The sequence below is a fragment of the Neolamprologus multifasciatus genome, chromosome 11 (assembly GCF_963576455.1).
Source record: "Neolamprologus multifasciatus chromosome 11, fNeoMul1.2, whole genome shotgun sequence".
Lineage (NCBI taxonomy): Eukaryota > Metazoa > Chordata > Actinopteri > Cichliformes > Cichlidae > Neolamprologus > Neolamprologus multifasciatus.
The window spans coordinates 129,056-152,696 of record NC_140449.1 but is presented as its reverse complement, the minus strand read 5'-3'; the positions used below and the strand labels follow the sequence as shown (position 1 = coordinate 152,696).

Below are 23,641 nucleotides of genomic sequence, written 5' to 3'. Positions count from 1 at the left end.
CCCAGCCACGCCCAGTAGTCTCCAGAGAGACCAACAGCAGGTTCATGTTGTAACGCCGTGGCTTTCATAGTCTCTTCTTTTTCTACAGCTCATGTATTCTTCTTGTGATGGTGCGTCTTGAGGGAGGCTCATACATGCCGTTGTTGATCCTAAGAACGTTCCTCAGACCGACTTCTCTTTAACAACACTAATCGGCCTGAAGTTTGTAGCTACTCACTTCACTGTGGCGTTTGTTAGCTTGTCTGGCTGTAGCTCAGGTGGCAGAGCGGATCAGCCACTAACCAGAAGGTCGGTGGTTCAATCCCAGGTTGCTCCAGTCTGCATGCCAAATATCCTTGGGCAAGATACTAACCCCGATGGATGCTCTCCGATGCATCCATCGGAGTGTGAATGTGTATGATTGTTAGATACTGCGCACTTAAGCTTAGAAGTGCTTGTGTGAATGGGTGTGATTGGGTGAATGAATTAGCTGTATAAAGCGCTTTGAGTGCTCGGACAGAGTAGAAAAGCGCTATATAAGAACCAGTCCATTTACCATCTTTCTTTGGTTTATCTAGACTCCTCCCACAAGCTGAATCTACGTAGTCTGCCCAAGCCTCCCACTGCTGTTTGTTTGGGTGGTTTGTTTGCTGCCATCAACAGCGTGTAATGCATTTAAGTGATACTTCAGACTTGAAGTACTCCGACAATAAAAAACTCAACTTTGCTTAAAAGTAACTTTAGTTTAGCTGGGACAAAAGAACTATCAAATATCTGGGCATAAACTTATCAATGGATATAACCAGTTTGGAAGAAATCAACTACCACCTACTTAAAAAAGATATCATGCTAGATATTAGCAGATGGTCATTAATCCCCTATCTAAGCATCTCTTCTAGAGTGGACATCATAAAAATGAATATGCTCCCAAAGATATTGTACTTATTCCAGTCTGTTTCTATAGAAAACCCTGATAGATACTTTGTAGAGTGCGATAGGATCCTCTCAAGATTTATATGGGCGGGTAAAAAGCCAAGAGTTAAGTTCAAAACACTTCAGCTTCCCAAAGATAAAGGAGGATTAGGCCTCCCTTGCCTACAGGACTACTACAGGGCAACACAAATAAGAAATCTGGTGGGCTGGTGTAAACCCGGATACTGTTGAAGATGGAAGGAAGTGGAATTGTCCTTGGGAGGTAACTTCCCTGTCGGGGCACTGATAGGAGATCCTTCAGAGTTACGACTCCTGGGAGACCCGGGCAACCCTTGGATAGTAAGTTCAATAAAAATATGGGAGAGAGTACTTAAAAAGCACCAATTAAACCAGAGGGCCGGATTCCTTAAATGGTTTGCATATGACCCAGAATTTTTGCCTAGTAAGATCGACTTGACATTCAAAACATGGGCAAATAAAGGTCTCACCACATACAGTACCTTGTTGAAAAATGGAAAAGTGATGAGTTTCCAAGACCTTAAGAAAAAGTTTGGGTTGCAAAATCAAGATTTTTTTAGATATTTGCAACTGAGGGACTTCCTGAATAAAAAGCTAAAAAATTCTCAGTTATCGACTGGGAATGAACTTATTATAAATATATTCGAGAATGCATATAGAAATGGACTCTATCAAAAAATTTTTTCCAAATTATATTGTTCACTGATCAATCTACGTGGTCATGATACAAGATATGTTAAAGCAAGATGGGAAACAGAGAGCAATCTATTCCTAACAGGAGAGGAATGGGATGGGATTTGTAGGCAGCAGTGGTCAGTAACAAGCTCCCCCTCGTGGAGGGAATTCAGCTGGAAGAATGTATTTCGTTATTTTATTACCCCAGCCCAAAAATCCAATTATTCTCAGAATACAACATGCTGGAGGCATTGTGGACATCCATCCATCCATTCGCTTCCGCTTCTCCTTTTCAGGGTCGCGGGGGGCGCTGGAGCCTATCCCAGCTGTCATAGGGCGAGAGGCGGGGTACACCCTGGACAGGTCACCAGTCTGTCGCAGGGCCAACACACAGGGACAGACAACCATTCGCACTCACATTCATACCTAGTGACAATTTGGATTATCCAATTAACCTATCCCCACAAGCTGCATGTCTTTGGATGGTGGGAGGAAGCCGGAGTGCCCGGAGGGAACCCACGCAAACACGGGGAGAACATTGTGGACATGCAACAGCAAATCATTTTCACATTTTTTGGGAATGTCCCCGTGTGGTTCCATTTTGGAAGGAAATACATAAGGTCATGGAAACAATCTTCCAAAAGAAAATACAATTTCATTTTGCATTATTGTACCTTGGCAACCTAGAGAGTCTTAATCTATGCAAACCGGATAAATATTTGTTCAGTGTGCTGTCGGTAGCTTGCAAAAAGGCCATAACTCGCCTTTGGATTAAAGAGGATATTCCTACCATAGATGAATGGATTGATGTGATATATAATATTTTTGTTATGGAAAGAATAATTTTTAGGCTAAAGTGCCAGGCGGACTCATTTGAAGAATATTGGTTGAAATGGTTGAAATATGTAAAAAATGGGAGGCCCGATTTTGTATAATTTCATTGTATTTCTTGGTTTGTTTGTTTGTTCTTGTGTTTTGTTTTGTTTTGGTCCGTTTGTCTCTTCTGTTGTTGTTCGGTTTGGTTTTGCTTTCCTCCTCACGGTGATTAAATTGAATTTGTTGTACATGTTGTATAAATAAGAAAACTAATAAAACATAAATTAAAAAAATAATAATAATAACTTTAGTTGTATCAATACTGCCCTCTGGAATAATTAGACTTTGGTGACAAACTGATGTGATCTCAATGTTTCCTTTTTTGGACTGTGGGCGAGTGTCAGAACTGAATGTACTGATTAACATGTAGAGTTTAAATATGTGTCAGTTCCAGTTTTAGAGCTCTAAAGTGCAGCTATCATGTTAGGAATATGTTAGGAATAGACAGTAAAACTGAGCACACTGAGGTCAAATCTTTATTCATCCAGTTCATCTGTAGGCTGTGCTCAGTCCATCCATTTAGTGAAGTGATGTTTAAAGGTCTCCTTGTTCTGTGAGCATGCACAGATCCTGAAGCAGAAAGCCTGGGTTAACAGAGAAATGATCATCACTGTGATGATGCTCATCATTTCTGACTGGGATTTGAGGTTTTATCAAAGCAGCAAACACAAAGAAAGCCTGGCTATGTTGGACTGGGTGTGGAAGCAGCTCCCAGTTTGAGTTCAGGAGACAGACACCCTCTCTACTTTGAAGATCAGCTTCAAACTTTCCTTTTTGATAAAACATACATACAACATTTGATAGTTAGAGCTGGATCAGGTGACCCTGAACCATCCCTTAGTTATGCTGCCATAGAGATGGATAACAGACGGATTGTTGTTTTGTGTGTCTGCAGCCTGTCAGGCTGTCTGATCACAGAGGAAGGCTGTACTTCTCTGGCCTCAGCTCTGATCTCCAACCCCTCCCATCTGAGAGAGCTGGACCTAAGCTACAATCATCCAGGTGACTCAGGAATTAAGCTGCTGTCGGCTGGACTGAAGGATCCAGGTTGGATTCTCAGGTATGGAGAGAATGTCTGATAGAGGAGGAAGAGCTGGAAACATTTCCTGTGTCCTTCACTCACTTTGTTTGTTTCCTGCAGATGAGACATGAACAATCACACATGCAGGAATATTTTCACGGACAGACACACTAGTCTAGCTGGATAGTACATGGATATTTATGTAGGGGGTCTCCAAGGAGTCTGTTTGCAGGAACATTAATGATAACTGATAAGTCATGTTGAGAGTTTAAGTAAAAGTAGACCTACAGTTAGGTCCATAAATATTTGGACAGAGACAACATTTTGTAACTTTAGATACACTTTATTAGGTCACAGGTGTACCTGAGATAGTGGTCACTGTGTACCTAATAAAGTGTCAGCCATGTGTATGTTTCCCATGCTGTATGTCCACAGTCACAGTGACAGTCAGTGACACTGACAGAAGGATGAAACAAGGCTGTGAATCATTTCAGTCTGTGTGTGTGACAAAGAGGCAGACAGGAGCAGCTAACATTTGGAAATGGAAGCTTACTGGAAACTCTACATTCACAGCTGAATTCACAATAGAGATTGAAAATGTGACGTCATTCAAGGGTAAAACCGCAAAGAATTCTGGGAACTCGTGGCAAGAGGTACTAGCGCACGCAGGCTTTCAATTGAAATCAGTTACACAGCGATAAAAAGAAACACAAAAAACTGTCAAGAAGCTGTTGTATTATTAACTGGAATAGCCGGTCGCATGACAGCCATGAAGCCGACGGGTAAAGAGATCGTTTTTTTTATCGGATTACGTCGTTGAAGAGAAATTATTCGAGCCATGTTTCCGAAGTAAAAAGAGGCGACAGATGGCCTGGATTGCAGCCATTCAAAGACCAAATATAACGTCCCAGAACACTCCAGCTCACAGGTTAGTCTGCTCCAAGCATTTCCACAAAGGTCAGTCTTCTGTTGTAGTTAATACGTCATTGTTCATAACATAATTGATGATATAGGTTACAAGCAAGTCTGGCGCTGAACAGAAATTGTGGCGCTATGCTATCACTAATTGCCCAGTACGATTACAGCATACAATATTATTGTCACTGCTACATTTCTGTAATGTGAACCAGAAATTATTTCCACTACTAATTAATTACCGTTGAGCTCAAAGGTCCTATTAATAAACGGTTAACGAATGTGTATTTATGAAGACGATTTGTGAGACTGGTAAACTTATGATACATACGATGGTCTTTCGTTCTACACGGTGCATTTCATGGTCCTGTACCCATCCGTCGTTAAACTGTACCTGGGCTTGTTGCAGTGACCTGAAGTTACTGAACTTCATGAGTGTATGCACTCACTCCAAGAACCGTATAATTATAAATATGAGCGTGGTGAAAGTTGGGCAGCACGCTAACATATTTTGTCCACTCTGTGTGCTCGTAAGGGTATAACCCTTTCACTCCTTTGATTTTTTCCTCGTATCTTTTCTTTGCCTTTTCATCAAGTCTGTCTTTGTACGGACCGGCATTGTTCTCCTTCGTTTTGTACATAACTTTTTTGGGGGGCAAAGAAAAAGCAAGAAGGTATTGGAACCGGAGAATGAACGTTTTGCGGTGCTGCAAATGCCTGCATTTGATGCGGTACTTGGATTGTTTTGCCACGAGTTACCGGCATGCAATGCGCGAAAGTCAAGTGGTCTGTCAATCTCTATAGATTTGTTCTCAAGTGCACATATAGCAGCTAATGCTAATACTGTTTTCCCTTTGCTTTCTACAACTTGAGCAGCTATTGCTAAGTAGGCCACTTTGCTCTGCTAAGGATTTGTGTGACCATGATTGAAACTCTGATAAGCTAATGCTGCTAAGCTAATGCTGTTTATGGGCCCTGTTAGAATCAATATTTCATTCTCATTCTGTTGTTTGAGAACAATATTAACAAGAGAAAAGGGTATTAGCATTAGCTGCTAATGCTTATTCACCTCAAATTAGCTTTAGCTGCTAATGGGAGCCTACTTAGCATAAACCCTTCACATCGTTATAATGCAAGGGAAAAGAGTCACTTATGGCAGCCTATTTAGCATTAATGTCACATCATTATAACACAACAGAAAAGGGTATTATCATTAGCTACTAGTGCTTATTCACCTCAAATTACCTTTAGCTGCTAATGGCAGCCTACTTAGCATTAAGTCCTCACTAATATAATGCTAATTTACATCAAATTAGCATTAGCTGCTCATATTGTTATAAGGAAAGAGAAAACGGTATTAGCATTAGCTGCTAATAATTATTCACCCATAATTAGAATAAGCCGCTAAAAGCAGCCTACTTAGCATTAACTCCTCACTTCGCTGTTACTCAACGGAAAAGAGTATTAGTATTAGCTACTATCATTTTTAATAAGTAAGAGAAAACAGTGTTAGCATTATTGGATAATGCTAATTCACATCAAATTAGCATTAGCTGCTAGCATCAGCCTACCTAGCACTAGCTGCAAACATTGTTAAAAGGGAAGGGAAAAGTGTTAGCATTACTCGATAATGCTAAACTCTCATCAAATTAACATTAGCTAATAACAGCAGCCTTCTTAGCATTAGCTGCTCACATTGTTATAATGAAAGGGAAAAGAGTTAGCATTAGCGGAGGATGCTAATTCACTTCAAATGCGAAAATATGGTATTAGCATTAGCTGCTAATGGTTTTTCACCTAAAATTAGAATTGGCCACTAATGGCGTCCTATTTAGCATTAACTCTTCACATCGCAGGGCTAAAGTTAAAATTGAATGAAAAATAGTGTTCACATTAGCTACCCATATTGTTAAAAAGTATGAAAAAACATTGTTAGCATAAGCAGATAATGCTAATTCACCTCAAATTATATAAGTATTAGCTTATAACGGCAACCTACTTAGCATTAGCTGGTCACATTATTATAAAGCAAGAAAATATGGTATTAGCATTAGCTGCCAATTCCTATTCACCTAAAATTAGCATTACCTGCTAATGGCGGTCTACTTAGCATTAACTCCTCACTAATGTAATGCTAATTCACATCAAATTAGCTTTAGCTTTAGCATTAGCTGCTAGCATCAGCCTACCTAGCACTAGCTGCTCACATTGTTAAAAGGGAAGAGAAAACGATATTAGCATTAGCTGGAAATAATTATTCACCCCTAATTAGAATTAGCCGCTAATGGCAGCATACTTACTCCTCACATCGTTATAATGCAAATGAGGCTAACTTGCATGAAATTAGACTGCTGTTATTAGCTAATGCTATTTAGCAGTAGCTGCTCACATTGTTATAAAGCAACGGAAAACGATATGAGCATTAGGTTCTAATGCGTATTTGCCTTAAATTAGACGTAGGTGCTAATGGCGGCCTACTTAGCATTAGCAGCTCAGATATTGTAATGCTAGGAAAAAGAGTGTTAGCATTAGCCGTTCACATTGTTATAAAGTTAAGGGAAATAGTGTTAGCATTAGCTACTCACATTGTTAAAAAGTAAGTGTTAGCATTAGTGCATAATGCTAATTCACATCAAATTAGCATTAGTTAATAACGGCAGCCTATTTAGCATTAGCAGATAATGTTGACCTTGGCCCACTGGAAAAGTTAAGAACTAAAGATTTAGGAGTGTTTCTCGATAGTTCTTTCTCATTTGAGAAACAAATGAATTCTGTTATTAAAACCAGCTGTAAGGTTTATATTGTTGATTGTCATTTATGCTTAGAAATATTTACTCATATATGCTTAGAGTTGTATAATCGAATGCATGATGATAGAGGTTTGATCCTTAGTAGTCTGTAAAGACTCTGTGTGCCTTCCAGAGTGCTCTGGCATGCACACACCACTTGGGGCCATGAGAGAGGTCGTACCTTCTCTTACTGATTTATGGTGTAGGACAGGGGTCTCAAACTCAATTTAGCTGGGGGCCGCTGCAGGCAGAGTCTGGGTGAGGCAATTCTCTCAAAAATTGTCCAAGCTTGTCTGCTTTTCCACTCACCTCCCTGAACTTTGCTTTGAGTTCAGAGTTGCACTGCAGCTCAATGAGCTCCATTTGAAGCACAGAAGGGGCATCTTGCACATCAAAGGAGAAGGGGTCCGCAAAAATTTGAAAGGTGGCTCTGTGTGTCTTGAAGTCAGCAAATCTGTGATCAAATTCCTCCTGTAGCCTCAAAATGACATCCACATACTTGTCAACACTGAATGGTGTGCCTGCATCCACGAGTGCCTTGCATGCTGGGAAATGGCAAAGGTTTGTCTGAGAGAGCTGAGCTTTCCAGAGCGCAAGTTTTGTGGAGAATGCTCTCACGTTGTCATAGGCAGCACTGACAAGTTGCCCCTGGCCTTGTAACGTCTTGTTCAGTACATTAAGCTCATGTGTTATATCAACAAGAAAAGCTAAGTCCATGAGCCATTTGGGATCAGTTAGCACAGGAACACTAACTCCATCCTTCTCCATGAAGGCTTCACTTCTGCTCTCAACTCAAAAAGTCTCTTTAATACATTTCCCCTGCTGAGCCAACGTACCTCAGTGAAGTCGAGCACATCCCCATATTCTGACTCCATTTCCTCTAAAAAAGCACGGAACCTTCGGTGCTTTAAGCCCCTGGATCTGATTTGGTTGATGCATTTCACAACAATAGACATCACATTGTCAAACTTCAGGCATTTGCTGCAAAGGACCTGCTGATGGATAATGCAGTGCAGAGCAATGGCCTCCTCCACGCCTTCCTCTTCCAGTTTTTTTTGAACAAGTGCCACCAGTCCATTTTTCCTCCCTGTCATTGATGGCGCTCCTTCTGTTGTTATTCCAACAAACCTCTTCCATGGCAAACCAACATTCTCAATGGCATCACACAGCTTGTAAATATCTGCTGAGCGGTGGTCTGGCCATGCATTGGAATTACTGTGAGCAGCTCCTCCATCACTTCAAAACTGTCATCAACACCACGGACATACATTGGGAGCTGGGCAGTGTCGGTGATGTCTGTGGTCTCATCAAGAGCGACTGAGTACACACTGAAACATTTGGCTTTCTCACACAGTTGGTCAGAAATGTCACTTGACAGGTCAGAAATGCGATCTGCTGCGGTGTTGGCAGAAAGGCTGATGTTGCTAAACTGACCTTTCTTTCCCGGACAGACTATATTTGCAGCCTGCAATATGCACTTTTAGACAAATTCCCCTTCTGTGAATGGCTTTCCTGCTTTAGCAATCATCTCACTAACCACGTGGCTTCGACTGCTGCATTATTCTCTTTGGTTGCTTTCTTGAAGAAATCTTGCTGCCTCAGTAGATCTGTTTTAAGACTGGCAACCCGGTTCGCTCTCTCATCTCCCTGGTATTTTGCATCCACCTCAGCATGTCTAGTTGTGTAATGACGTTTCAAACTGTATTCCTTGTGCAGCGCAACTTTCTCTGTGAAAATAAGACGGGTCGGGGTGCCCCTGTGCTCAACAAAGAAATATTGCATTTCCCACTTTTCCTGAAATTGTCGGTGCTCATCACCAACCTTTCTCTTCACCGCAGGCTTTGAAAAAGACATGTTTGGGGCTATGTAACATTTATCATTCTACTTGGTGTCACTGTCGCATTGAAGTTTCAATCAAGCGTTTAGCCGACGGACGGGGAACGTCTCAACGCGTAGAGAACGTCATTTCTGCTTCTTTTTCTTGCAACCGTAGCACAGCGATCGGCAGATAAAAAGCCGGTAGCAGTCTCCTTTGTTTTTACGCTCGATGTTCATGTCTTTCATGATGACACGAACACCGTGGCATTTGCAGATGGTAGAAAGTACAGGGATAGCTAGCGCAAAAAAGGCGACTGCTCACGGCGCCGGGCTGTTGTTACAGGAGAAAGAAGCAGAAATGACACCGTGACATATAACAAATAACATCACCTGTTTCTGATGTTAGTTGTTGTTAAGAGATATATTCTAAAACACTTCTTCAGCAGAGAATCAGAGAGGAGAAACACACAGATTTTCTTGCTAGCAAGGGCAGCCTAGAGTGAGACTCAGAGACCCGCCCTGAGGACTTGCCCTGGTCCTTTATTTATACACTTCAGTGAGTGCTTGTGTGATGTGTGTGTGTGTGACGGGGGGTCAGAGTGTGACCCCACAAAGACTTCCCTAAAACTGCTGGTCTGGAAAGTCCAGCAGTTCATCAAACCAAAACCACTTAGACTGGAAACAGATATAACTACGTTAATCCTACCGTAAAACAATAAAACAAGGTACGAACTTTCCCATGCTCCTAGGATGTGGTGGTGAAAGCCAGAACACCCTGGAATGTTACAGACTTCCTAGGATGAGACATCCTTTCAATAAACACAAATGGTTACATGCAGTATTCTACCATATACAAACTTATATCATTAAAAGATTATACTGACTACTAAGTACAATTTTCCATTGACGTTCCCTCCTGTTGTCAGTATAAATTAAAATGAGATATCAGTATGTAACATCTTGTTGTACATTTTCTGTCACATCGTCATTGGTCACACAAAGTCTTCATGTTCCAACAGGTCGGAGTCATTATCATCACTTGTCACGGCTATGTATGCAGCAACAGTGGAAAATATTATGCGGTTAATCAAGAGTTTTAAACATGGCAGTATACATGTTACAAAGACACAAAATAAAAGTAGAAATATCCCAACTCCGATGAGTCGTCCTTTTAACACCTGTAACCAGGAGCCAATGTAAAGCCAAGAAAACCAGTCACTTGTATCACTCACATAGTCCTGATTTTGGGCCTGCTGGATTGGTCTCAAAGGCGTGCTGGGCATATGGGAACAGACATAATAGTCTGTATTTGCCGATTTTGTCTTTGTCCTGTAAAGGTGAGCGTCGTAGTCAAGGTAACCAGGAGGGTCCACCTTCCCATGGCTATGTACAGGTCCGTCACACCCTACTACTTGGTTACTCTAAAGTTGGCCAATGGCTGGAGGTTGAAGTGCGAGCAATTCCCTACGGGCGCCCAATCAGCACTTCCCCCTCGCCACTGAAGCAACCAAGTGAGGGTGAAACTTTCCTCTACTAGTTGATTTCTGTGGAGGAAGTGGAATCCTCTGGGACCTCAACCTTTTTGCAGTGGCTCTGATGTATCCAGGAGGGTCTCTCCGCTATTTTGCAGGCAGTTGGAGTGGTCAGAAGCACTTGAAATGGCCTCTATCAACCCCCATCACCTCGCTTTAGGCCTTCGTCCTGCGATAGGAATACTTATGACTCTTCTACTGTCCATCCTCTGCAGAAAAACCCCTCTGTGGAAAGGGTGCTGGGTCCAGTTATCTTACTGCTGTTATGATCCCAGCAGTCTTCAGAGTGTCATCGTATGCACAGTACAGTGACACAGCATTAGGTGATGTTCATAGGAAACTGCTGTTATCACCACCATAGCTTCTGGTTCCTGTGCTTTCACAGAATCATGATGCCATCCTTAGACTCCCCCTGTGCTGTCGATGGAGCTTGGCACGCTCCCCTCATCCTTCAGGTGCCCGTCTGTTGTCCAAAATCTCCTCTGTTGGCCTCTGGAAATCCCCCTTGGCACAGCTCTCATTCCAACGCAGTTTCGTGGTCCTTGCTGCGGCTCCAAAGTCTAATCTCATGATGGGCCCCAACCAGCTCGACCTTTGACCTCAACCACTGCCTGGGCTGTCAGCTATGCCTGGAATGGTTCTTGCTTCTCACCGGGCCTCTGAAGATTTCTCAGGAGATGACTGCTGCACCTATATTTCCTTGCTAGGAGGAAAAACTTCTATTTGGAGAGCATGTCAACAATCATCAAACCACATTCTTTAGTTCAGTGAACTTCACTTATAGGCCATCAAAGCCTCATCTGAACATGGATGCACCACTTGCATAGGTTTGATACCCGTTGAATGAACTGTTAATCACACAAATCGCTGCAAAAATTATATAAAACATAGTTTAATGTTAATTCATTGTTTCATGTTAATGCTGGACCCCTCCTCTTGACGCATGGACACTCCCATGAGTCAACTCATCAAAACCAGATTCCTGTCTTAAAGAAAAAGGTTAACTAGATAACGTCCCAGGCAACATCAGGGCATCTCCTCCTCTGGAGCAGCACCACCTCGGACCTATAATCCTGCAGTAAAAGATGTTAGTGTGATTTGCATATTAAGTTTGCTTAAAAACTGGCTCCGCCAGGAACCTGCATACACACCATCATGGCCTGAAAAACAAGATCTGGAAGTGAAATCAAACTTCACACTTATAAACAACTATATCATAAGAGTAATAAAGCATTCAACATCAGCAAGACAAGTATCATGTGCAGGTTTTTTCAAATCAGTAAACTACAATTATTTCCATAAACACTGCATCTCTTATTTGTTTTTCTCATGTCACTTGTTCGCTTCTGCTGAATTCTCTACATGTACTCTTAGAAAAACAAACATTAGCAACACACATTGACCATCCCGATGGTCAGACACAGGTCGACAGTTTCCAGAGGTGCCATAAAAAGACCATAAAGTTAGCCATCCATAGCTGTGGAAAGAAGTGACACTAGTTTTCAACACAGGAAACACAGTGTAACAGCATCACCAACTCATAACCTGTAAACACAGTTTCTTCACACATTAACCCAGAAATTCTGTAGTAGAAAAACATTAACTAGTTGTCCTGTTATAAATCACATGATCAAACCACATGAAGAACTGTAATGCTGTAGAGAAGAAAATGTAAATGTTAGCGCTGCGCAGGTGTATACACTCTTTCTCACAGTAATCTCTGTGAGCAACACAAACCCATGAATAACACACCCCTGGTAGATTCACAGACACAGAAAGTGGCATTTAAAAGTTAAATTGGTATGCAACCTCAGATGTTGCTGTCATCTTTCTGCTCCTGTAAAAAGAAACACATAAATTCATCCACCCTTTTGTCCTGTCTAGGTGGAGGTTAACTTTGAGTCGTGGTCAAGTCTTGTCAGCTTTTACCAGTCAGTCAGTTTGTTTTTATTTCCATTCATTCATCCATTCATCCATTCATCCATTCTTTCTTTGCTGATAGTGGAAACTATCGCCGCATTTGATTTCCACCCTCAGCAAAATGACGTCATTTCAAAAAGAAAAAGAAGAACTTTATGGTAAATGGACTGGTTCTTATATAGCGCTTTTCTACTCTGTCCGAGCACTCAAAGCGCTTTATACAGCTAATTCATTCACCCAATCACACCCATTCACACAAGCACTTCTAAGATTAAGTGCGCAGTATCTAACATTCATACACATTCACACTCCGATGGATGCATCGGAGAGCAACATGGGGTTAATATCTTGCCCAAGGATATTTGGCATGCAGACTGGAGCAGCCTGGGATCGAACCACCGACCTTCCGGTTAGTGGCTGATCCGCTCTGCCACCTGAGCTACAGCCACCCTAGATCAGATTACCTCGCTGAATCCTTTTTGGGCAGGGTCTCTCATTTTCTAATTGTCCCAAATAAGTGGCTTTCTCCTGAGCCCATTTCAATGTGGAGAAGTTCACTTGTAACAATTTTCTTGACGACGTGTCGTACAGCGCTTTCTGTTCTAATCGTGCAGATCTGCTCAAACAGAGATTATCAAACAAAACTTTCAGTGCACTGTGAAAGTAACAAAATAAAAAGGCCATATTACGTCATGACACAAGCTCCTCATCTCAGGAGGTTAAATCATACCATTAGCATGGTTTATCATACCATCATACTAATTGGCAGGCTTAACTTCACAACAAAAGAAAAATCATCAGCTAGATTCACTCCAAACCAACCATCAGCTGCACAACACACAACATAAGCCTAATATGTTATTAGCTATGAGTTTAATCCCCAGGTCTGTGCTCTTCACTCATTTAGGCCACACACCCATTTTATTCAGTTTTCCTTTTTCCCGTCATCATAAAACATGTGACATGTCATCAGCTATTTCACAAAAGAAGTTTGTTCTTATGTATTCAGAGTTGTGTATCTAAGTACAGGATACACTCACACATCAAAACAGGAAACTCAGTGTTTTAGAGCCTCCACTCAACACACAACAAGCTCCAACACATCTCATTCACTCGTGCTAAGATTCAGTCACCTTTCATTAATCTAAGAACGATCAACTAATTTGCATATCAGCTATTAACCCACTAAGATGACAGGACAACAGAAATGCATGTTCAAAATGTTATCACAAAAATAGAATTTCCCTCATACAGTAAATTACTTGTGCTGCATCAATCAAGCAGAAAGCATCTCCCAATTTACTGTATTAACAACTAAATTTATTGTCTGATCAGTGGGTGGTCAAACCAGAATCTTTTTTCCCACAAAAGTTAAACTGTTGTCCTGCAACCCAGAGAGTCAATTTTTGCATTGGATAAATTCAGCATTTGATAACAAGTGTCTGTTAAATTCACACTATTTTAACACTGATGAGAGATAACAAGCTAATTTTCATTGCATGGGTGTTTGTGTTATTAGGCAGGTTTAATGGATGTGTGTGCTGTGGAGCTGCATCTCCAGCAGGGCATGTTCTTAAAGCTGCCTGTCCTACACACTTCTCTGCTATTATTTAATCATTTCTTAACTGATGTGCTATGAGTCCATTGATCTTTGCATCACACTAAGTGACTTGGACAAGATGGTAAACAGACTCACATGCTTAAGATGTTGTCTAATCTTCATGAGCTCTCTTGTGTTTGGAAGTGTTAGTAGGGTTAATGCATGTTCTGCTTGTGTGTGTGTGATTTTGTATGTTTCTTTTTGCAGTGTTTCAGACTCTTTCACAATTTTCCCACTTAAGCAGACAGTTTTGTTTTTCCCAGGTTTGCTAACCCAATTTTGATTTCCCACATTAAACACTTACTCTCACTGTTGTCCTCTCCCACTTCAACAGTCCAATAGCAGGCAGTTCTCTTTCAGCTTTGTCCTGTGTTTCACTGTCTCTTCTTGCCATTTTCTCCAAAGGTGGCAAATGTCAAACTCCAACAGTCTCCTCAGTTCTCCTCAAACGTTCTTTTCACTTGCACAGAGAATTTGCAGCTTGTTGGAAACACAGTGCCATTCATCCAATCAGGCAGGATGATGGGTTTGCTCTTCTTCTCTGATGCTGTTTGTCCACACTGCTGCTGCTTGCTGGGACTCTTTGCCCAGGACTTTGCTGCTGTCTCTTTATCTGCCATGTTATTGCTCTTTGGAGCTGCATTCCTTGTCTTCAGGGAGGAGTGAGAGCTCGCTTGTGAGTTTGAGAGACACATGGTGCTGTAAATAAGTTGTAATAACTTGGCCTGAATGTTTCTAATGATGTTAAACTATAACTTTCTTCCGACCGCTGCATGTGGAAAATTGATTCAGGTCTGCTTGTCACCTGAAAGTGACAAACTAAAACATGTTCATTATTATTATCACTGCTTAACCAACACACACAACTCTCTCTCTCTCTGTTTTTGTGAATTGTCCTTTCTTAAAAGCAGAAAGTGAGATTGTAGTTGTTCTTGGCTGATCAACACAAAACCTTTTTCCTATGATTATTTTTCATCTACAATGTAAATTTTGTCTCTTTTTTACTCTTTTTTTTTTTTTTTTTTTTAATAGCTGGTGACCTGCAGAATCACCGCTCTCACAATCAGAGGCAATTACTTTTACACAGCGCACAAAAACACTGTGACGTCAGACACATTAACACTCACTTTTTTCATCTGCGTACATAAATCATTCGGCCAATGGCATGTGCTATCGTGATCCATAAATATGATCACAAGTTTATTTAACTATTTTTCAACCCAACAAAACAAATAAACAAAAACATGATGCTGATGCTATGAACACTCTACACACATGAGTCAAGATGCAGGAAAACTGCTCACGGAAACTCTGCACATTCCAGTTATCACAGTCCTATTTCCCTCTCTTTGAAGAGTTCTCAGCCAGCTCCTGATCTGATAATGTGTAGCTTGCTCATCAGCTCAGAAGAGACCACAACACAACCTCACAGTGGTTTCATATTAAAGTCAGCTTCTCCATCATATAGTTTTCAGCTGCTTCATACAGGGTTCAGCATATTAGTTGTTATTATAGGTTTGCTCTATATCTCAGCAAAGTCTCATCCAGGATGACAGGTTTTCAAACAGGTCAAGTGCCTCTATGCACTTAATTAATTCAAATATTTACCTATTTTACTTCATATGTCATTGTACTGAATTTGAGCAACCCTAAGCTTAATGCAGATTACTTTCAACAATTATCCACCTCACATCATAACTGACTGAGGTGCCTCTTCATATTAATATTATTTCATCATTAACACCAATTTACAGGTTGTTATCCTTGCTATTATTAGTATGAATACATTAAAGATAAGTTGTAATTTAGCCTTTTGTTTGTTTTACTTTATTCCTCTTGTATTTATATCTATTCATTCGGGTCTGTTTCCAACCCTTTTTAAACTACTTTAAACTACTTTGATCTCTAATTTTCACTTGGTGAGGGATTATTACGTTCTTCCTATTCTGAACTGCTCTCTTCACCTGAGCTGCTATCCTATTCTGAGTTACTGTCTTCTTTGTTTCTTACAGTCACGTACAAAATGTCCCTCTTTTCCACACCTCCAGCATGTAGTGCTAAAGCCACTGTTTGGTGTGTGTGTAGCTCTACCTCTACCTCTTGCTCTTCCACTATGCATTCCTCTCCCTTTCTTTTGTTTTTGTCCTGCTCCGGCTTGTTGTTTTTCTAAACATTTCTCATCAGGTGTTAATTTCGCTTGTTTATTCTCCATTTTCAAAGATTTTTCTGGGCCGTCGCTGGCACGCTTGACTTCAGAGTGGTTTACTGATACGGCCTTCGACTTCACCCTAACGGTGAAGCGGTATCAGTTTTATGAGATGAAACTCAACCGTTCTCCTTTGTCACCAGTACTTGAGCCTCAGCAAAGAAAACAAAAATGGAAGTAGTTCAGCAGCTTATTGTGCTGTAAAATCAATTATTACTTCCAGACACACACACATATAGACATTTGCGCGCTAATTTGTCACGAAGTATTTCACGGCTACCTCTAAACCCAGTCTAAACACAGTTCCTTTTGGCGAACTCAACCTATTTTATCACGTGACTTTTAAACCTTTGCGGCCGTTTTATATACCAAAATAGTGTTTCTCACCCTCCGACATCTCACTGGTGATTCGGATCATCAGACTGAATCCCAGTGCCGTGGACCAGGCCACTGGCCCAGACCCGAATTCACGTCCTGGGGCTCTGTCCTCGTCTAAGAGGGCTGTGCACAGGCTTCAGTGCTGGCTCCCCACAGCGTCAGGAATCAGTGCTGGATCTTGGAACAGAGTCACAGATAACAGTTCTGATGTTTTCTGATCCGGCTCGAAGGACCAAATAATGTTAAGAGATGTATTCTAAAACACTTCTTCAGCAGAGAATCAGAGAGGAGAAACACACAGATTTTCTTGCTAGCAAGGGCAGCCTAGAGTGAGACTCAGAGACCCGCCCTGAGGACTGCCCTGGTCCTTTATTTATACACTTCAGTGAGTGCTTGTGTGGTGTGTGTGTGGTGTGTGTGTGTGAGGGGAGGGTCAGAGTGTGACCCCATAAAGACTTCCCTAAAACTGCTGGTCTGGAAAGTCCAGCAGTTCATCAAACCAAAACCACTTAGACTGGAAACAGATATAACTACGTTAATCCTACCGTAAAACAATAAAACAAGGTACGAACTTTTCCCATGCTCCTAGGATGTGGTGGTGAAAGCCAGAACACCCTGGAATGTTACAGACTTCCTAGGATGAGACATCTTTTCAATAAACACAAATGGTTACATGCAGTATTCTACCATATTCAAACTTATATCATTAAAAGATTATACTGACTACTAAGTACAATTTTCCATTGACAGTTGTTTTGACTGCTTTTACATTATATTGAAATATATGTAATGTTCATGTATGCTGCAATGCAAATGGAGTGATGCAAATAAAAAACATCGACGCACAAATTACAGTGCGACCCTATAATTAGTCCGGGTTACCGGGGACTGTTATTGCTGATGAACAGGTGTCGCTATGTGACTGCAGACTAAATTGGGCTGCATTGAGTTCATTACTTTTCTTTTATCCCGCCGCCTACACATCACTTTGAGAGTTAATATGAGATCTCTCTCTGTGAAAAAATAACTAAAAATCCCACTGACGTGTGTATAAATCTATATACGTATAATGTCTCGCTGGGCAGAAACTTAAAAAACCCAACTTTTTTTGAAGTGTTGTGAACGCAGCGCGCTGGGGCGCATGTCCGCGTTTGCCCAAAAGAAAGGAGGAAGCCAGCCAGGCACAGAAAAGAAAGAAACACTCCAGGGCAACGCTGCTGTAACTTTTACTCATTGAGAAATGTTTCCCTGCTTGCATCAAGCCCGGCTGGTGTCCCCTGAGATCCATATCCCACCCTGATTGGTGGGTTAATTCAGCTCCGCACACAACAATGTAAAGTGTCATACATTATCAAACTAACATTAAATTTTCATATTAAGGTGGGGGCCAAAAACTATCGCCCTGCGGGCTGCATTTGGCCCGCGGGCCACGAGTTTGAGACCCCTGGTGTAGGAGGACACCTACTCTGTGTCTGGTTTAGTATAAGAGCCCTTTGTTAGGGGGACCACTGGACTCTTAGCACCAGCTTTGGGGTCACAGGGTCACATCTGGAACACACACACACACACACACACACACACACACACACACATACCTACACTATGCACAGACTGGTACTCTTTGTTCATACCTGTGTAAGACGTCATATGTTAATGAACTTATGCATATTCATGTAACCTCAATAAAGAGCAGTGTTACGAGGGAGCAGACGAGAGCGACTGAGGTCAAGTGAAGGAACGGCGCTGTCACAGTTCTCTCCCTCATCAATTGTCTGGTTCCAGCGGTGGGTCTGTGCTAGACGACCCATCGCCAGCTTTTTCCAGCTTTTTCCACTGGTTACCAGTACGTCGTAGAATCCACTTCCAGATCTGGTTGTTTGTCTTTAAATCTCTGAACGGATTGGCTCCATCTTATCTCTCTTTAACAAAATAATCCAAGTCGAGCCCTCAGGTCTGCAGATAAGTAGCTTCTGACCAGAACTAGACGTAAAAACAGAGGTGAGCTTTATCGATCGCTGCAGCCAAACTCTGGAACAGTCGCCCTTCACATCAGGTCGTCACCAACACTCGACATTTTTAAAACCCGGTTGGAAACACATTTGTACTCTGTAGCTTTCAATTCTGACGAGTCTTTATAGTAATTACTGTGCATGTTTCCTATTTTATCTCTACTCTGTGCAGTACTTTGGCTCAACCTGTTTTTAAATGTGCTGATAAATAAATGTAGATTTCTTTGAATAAAACAGTGGAGCCGAGCTTTGAGCTCAGTGTGTAACAGTGTGTGTATGAGAGCCATGTAATGTCCATGTGTGCATGCTGACTGTGCTGCTCTGACCCCCCTCCTCCTTTCAGGGTGGAGCCTGCTGGAGTCCGATGGTTGAGACCAGGTCTGAGGAAGTGTAAGTGTGTTTTTAATGGGATTCATGAAAACAAAGCAGCACACATTCAACCATCTTCATCATGTCAGGAGTCATCATCAAAGTGTCAATCAATGAACAGATGATGGATCAATAACTGCAGCTGGATTGTGTTTGTTCTCTCCATCAGATTCCTGTCAACTCACAATCGACACAAACACAGTGAACACAAAGCTCCAACTGTCTGACAACAACAGGAAGGTGACACGTGTGGAGGAGGTTCAGTCATATCCTGATCATCCAGACAGATTTGATGTTTGGAATCAGCTGCTGTGTAGAAATGGTCTGACTGGTCGCTGTTACTGGGAGGTCGAGTGGAGAGGACGAGTTTTTATATCAGTGAGTTACAGAAGCATCAGAAGGAAAGGAGACAGTGACTGTGTGTTTGGATGGAATGATCAGTCCTGGAGTCTGATCTGCTCTGATGATGTTCCTCGTTATGTCAGGCACAATAAGAGACAAACACCAATATCATCATCATCCTCCTCCTCCTCCTCCTCCTCCTCCTCCTCCTCCTCTGTCTCTAACAGAGCAGCAGTGTATGTGGACTGTCCTGCTGGCACTCTGTCCTTCTACAGAGTCTCCTCTGACACTCTGATCCACCTCCACACCTTCAACACCACATTCACTCAAACTCTTTATCCTGGGTTTAGACTCTTGTCTCCTGGTTCCTCAGTGTCCCTGTGCTGAGTGGGGTGTAAAGAGTGTCTCCTGTTAGAGAAACACTCTGACTGTTGAACAGATAGTTCAGTCTGTACATGTCTGTCTCTTTCACTCACAAACATGTTTTCAGATTCATGGATTCAATCAGTTGATGTTTGAAACTCTTCTAAATGATTCCTTGTAAACTTCTTCCTCTTCAGTCACAAACAAACAGGAAGTGATGTCACATGTGCTCCTGTCCACACAGCAGAATGAGTCTATTGCTGACAGTGATGTACAGAGTGAGCATTTCTGAGCCCAAAATAAACTGAGTAGTTCACTGAATGAACAATGGACTGTGAGCTCAGCTCCTTCATCATTAGTATGGATTATATATGTATATGTATTATATTAGTATCATATATATCAGGTGCTGCTGCTGCTGGTTTCAGTCATTGTGCAAATGTGCTGTTTGTAAGGTTGTAAAGCTGCAGTCAGCTGAGACTGAAGAAGTCACCTGATCAGTGAGCAAACGTTTCTGAAAACGTCCAGATGAACAGAATCAACCTTTTGGGATCAGCCAGCAATGCAGCATCATTGTTGTTCAGGTTCAGAGGTTTGCAGGAATGAACTGATGACCAGAAACAGCTGCAAAGTCCAATAAAATACCAGCTGGAGTTCAGCTGCATTTGAAGAAGTCAAAGAAAAGTAAGGATGGCAAAGGGCGATGTTTTCTTCCAAAGAACTGAAAACATGGTCGACGCCTCATTAGAAGAATAATCTGGACATTTGTGAGGAACTCTAACCAAGAAAGCAACACAAGAAAGCAACGTCAAACAGATCCAACAGACAGTTTCCATGACTGGAAGTGTTCAGTGTAAAAATGCTACATTGCATTATTGCATCCTCTCACCACAGGAGGTGCTGTTGGCACCACTGATTGCTGATCAGCTGTTCTCTGATGATCTGATTGATACTGTGAATAACGGGACTCACTGAACTCTGTGACACAGTGAAGATTACAGAGTTTAACTTCAACATCTGACTGACGTCACACAGACAGAAGGATGAACCAGTGAGGCACAGAACACAGTTACTGGAGATACTGGATCAGCTCCATGTGAACCTCTGATGGAGAAGCTGCTGACCCAGAGAAACATCAGGACATGACAGGCAGCTGCACTTATCTAACAACATGTAGCAGAGCTGATCTATGTTAGAGGATATATCACAGCAGCTGAAGCCAAAGTCCAACACTGGATAGCAGCTGAGCCTGTGCTGAGTGTAGTGTTACAGGAAAAGGGCAGAAACACTGACACTGGTAGCTCACAGTGATGCTGACTGGGGCACAGAGCTGAATAATGCAGCATCAGGACACTGTTTCAGTCTGACTGACAGAGAAACCTGTAGCTGTATCTACATGTGAGGCAGAGGCTACACAAGCAGCTTTCTATGTTTCACAGTGACTGAGATCTTCAGTGGGGGTGGACATGCTCCTGTACAGACCTCTGAGGAGAACCAAGGTGCAGTCAAAGAGTCCAGTCTGTCCTCACAGATGTGAACATGTGGTTTCATCAGGTCTGCTGTCAGCTAGCAGGCTCACATCAGAATCACTGTTCCTGAAAAACACAGTCTGTGTGACATCATCAGTCAGCTGATCGTCCCAGATCTGAATGGTTTCTGTCTCTACTGAGGAAGTCAGAGAATATCACTGAGGTGTGGATCAGGTCTGAGTGACCTGTGGAGGGACAGCTTTAAACAGTCCACAGGTCTCACGTCCTGCTCAGTCTGGTAGCAGATACCCCGTATTGTTCCAGATGTGCTGACATCACCAGCAGCAGCAGCACAGCTGTGTGATACGATGAATCTCAGTTATTGATCCAACACACAGTAAATACAAAGATCAGGATTTATGAGAGTAATCATTATGAGTCTGAACACATGATCACTGAATGTTAGTCTCCACAATAATAAGCTAACACAACCAAACACAGCTTTCAGCTCTTATTTTGAAACTGGCTTATTTAGAGAGCTGTGATGTGAGCGTGCCTGGCTCTGAGGCACTTGGGTCAGCCTCTGTTGTTTAGAAGTGTTACAGACTGTGAATGACACAGACCTGTCAGTTTTCCATGTTTGTCTTTAACACAGCTCAGGGGCTCCATGCTGAACACATCCATCCAGTGTTATTGATCCAGTACTAATACCAGCATTGGGATCAATACTACAATACACAATCACATGTGTCCACGTGATGTATTTGACCAGCTTTATTCATTAATGATCAATCAACTTATTTACTGCATCTGAGTCCAGCTTCATTTAAATGATCAACCCATGAAAATGACATCAGTCCTACAGAAGCACTTAATGCTAACAGGAAGTCATTGATTAAGGTGGAATAACACAGAGACACAACCACTCACAGTTAACCTGACCCCACTAACTGCATGTGTTTGGACTGTGGGAGGAAGCCGGAGTACCGGAGAGGACGCACACAAACACGGGAGAACATGAAGCTCAGCACTGAAACAAAGATGGTGGATTTGACCTCAGGACCAGGTGCGTAATTTCCAGGGGGGTTACGGGGTCATGACCCCCCCAATAATCAGATCCAGCCAATATAATTTCATCATTCCAGTTTATAAAATTATGAATTATCTTGCATAAATAGCATGTTGATTTTCTTTCATCATTTCAATTATTATCAGCAAAATAGTTCCATGTTTAATCATCTAGTAATGTAACCCCGCCTCCTCCGCCGCGTACTTGGTATTACCCAACCAGCTTTCTCTACCAAACCTTCACTGTTTGCTGTGTTTGTTAGCGCAGTCGCTGGTGCCAGAGACTACCAGTGACTTCAGTCTGAGGGTTTGAAGTTTCCATGTCTGTGTGGTGTGAAGGCTGCTGGTTAAACTGGGACTCACTGTTTAAAGCACTGAGTGCTCATAGAGAGATGCTCCATGAGTCCCAGTACAGACTACAAACATGGTGGAAACTTAGCTTTGATATCCACACACTCTGCACGTCTGTGAGTAACTGTGATGAAGATGTGCAGAAATCTGTGTACAAACAGGAGAAAGACTGTAAAGACTCTGTGCTTCTAACAGCCTCTGTTAACATATGTGAGGCTGTTTGTTGTTGTTGCCATGGAGCTTTTCACTGTTTGGGTCAGCAGGTCATGTGATCAGGTTTGTTCTGTGAAAGCTCAACGATGGTTCAGTGTCAGGGTTTGTTTGCATTCATCAATAAATATCTAAATAAATCAAAGACTCCATGTTTGTTCTTTCATCATGTGACCTCTGCTCATCCATCTCTGTGTGTATCAGGATACATTTAGTTCATAATAAACAGAAAAATCAGAGTTATTACCTGTAATAAATGTGAAAGTAAAGATTCCTGCAGTGATAACCAGGCAGGACTGAAACACATCCAAGCTGTCACCACGGTAACAGCACCGTCCATCCACAGGTGAGGGGAGGAGCAAAAAGAGGGACTTTCACCATTTTATACTAAAAACACTCAACTAATGTTTCTAATATTCAATTCAATTCAATTCAATTTTATTTATTTAGCACCAAATCACAACAAAAGTTGCCTCAAGGCGCTTCATAGATACAGAGAAAAACCCAACAATCATATGACCCCCTATGAGCAGCACTTTGGTGACAGTGGGAAGGAAAAACTCCCTTTTAACAGGAAGAAACCTCCAGCAGAACCAGGCTCAGGGAGGGGCGGGGCCATCTGCTGTGATTGGTTGGGGTGAGAGAAGGAAGACAGGATAAAGACATGCTGTGGAAGAGACACAGAGGTTAATAACAGATATGATTCAATGCAGAGAGGTCTGTTAATACATAGTGAGCGAGAAAGTTGACTGGAAAGGAAAAACTCAATGCATCATGGGAATCCCCCGGCAGCCTACATC

General features: G+C 42.0%; 1 protein-coding gene across 1 annotated transcript in view; it reads left to right on the top strand.

Annotated features, from left to right (window-relative positions):
* The window catches only part of LOC146507524 (protein NLRC3-like), a 39,163-nt gene extending 15,983 nt beyond the window's left edge, over positions 1-23,180 (top strand). Inside the window, exons 11-13 of the mRNA XM_085176200.1 lie at positions 3,377-3,541; positions 19,013-19,059; positions 19,208-23,180. Coding sequence (XP_085032326.1) covers positions 3,377-3,541; positions 19,013-19,059; positions 19,208-19,767 — 772 coding nt within the window. The 3' untranslated portion in view covers positions 19,768-23,180. The remainder of the gene's footprint in view (positions 1-3,376; positions 3,542-19,012; positions 19,060-19,207) is intronic.
* Positions 23,181-23,641: the final 461 nt, after the last annotated feature.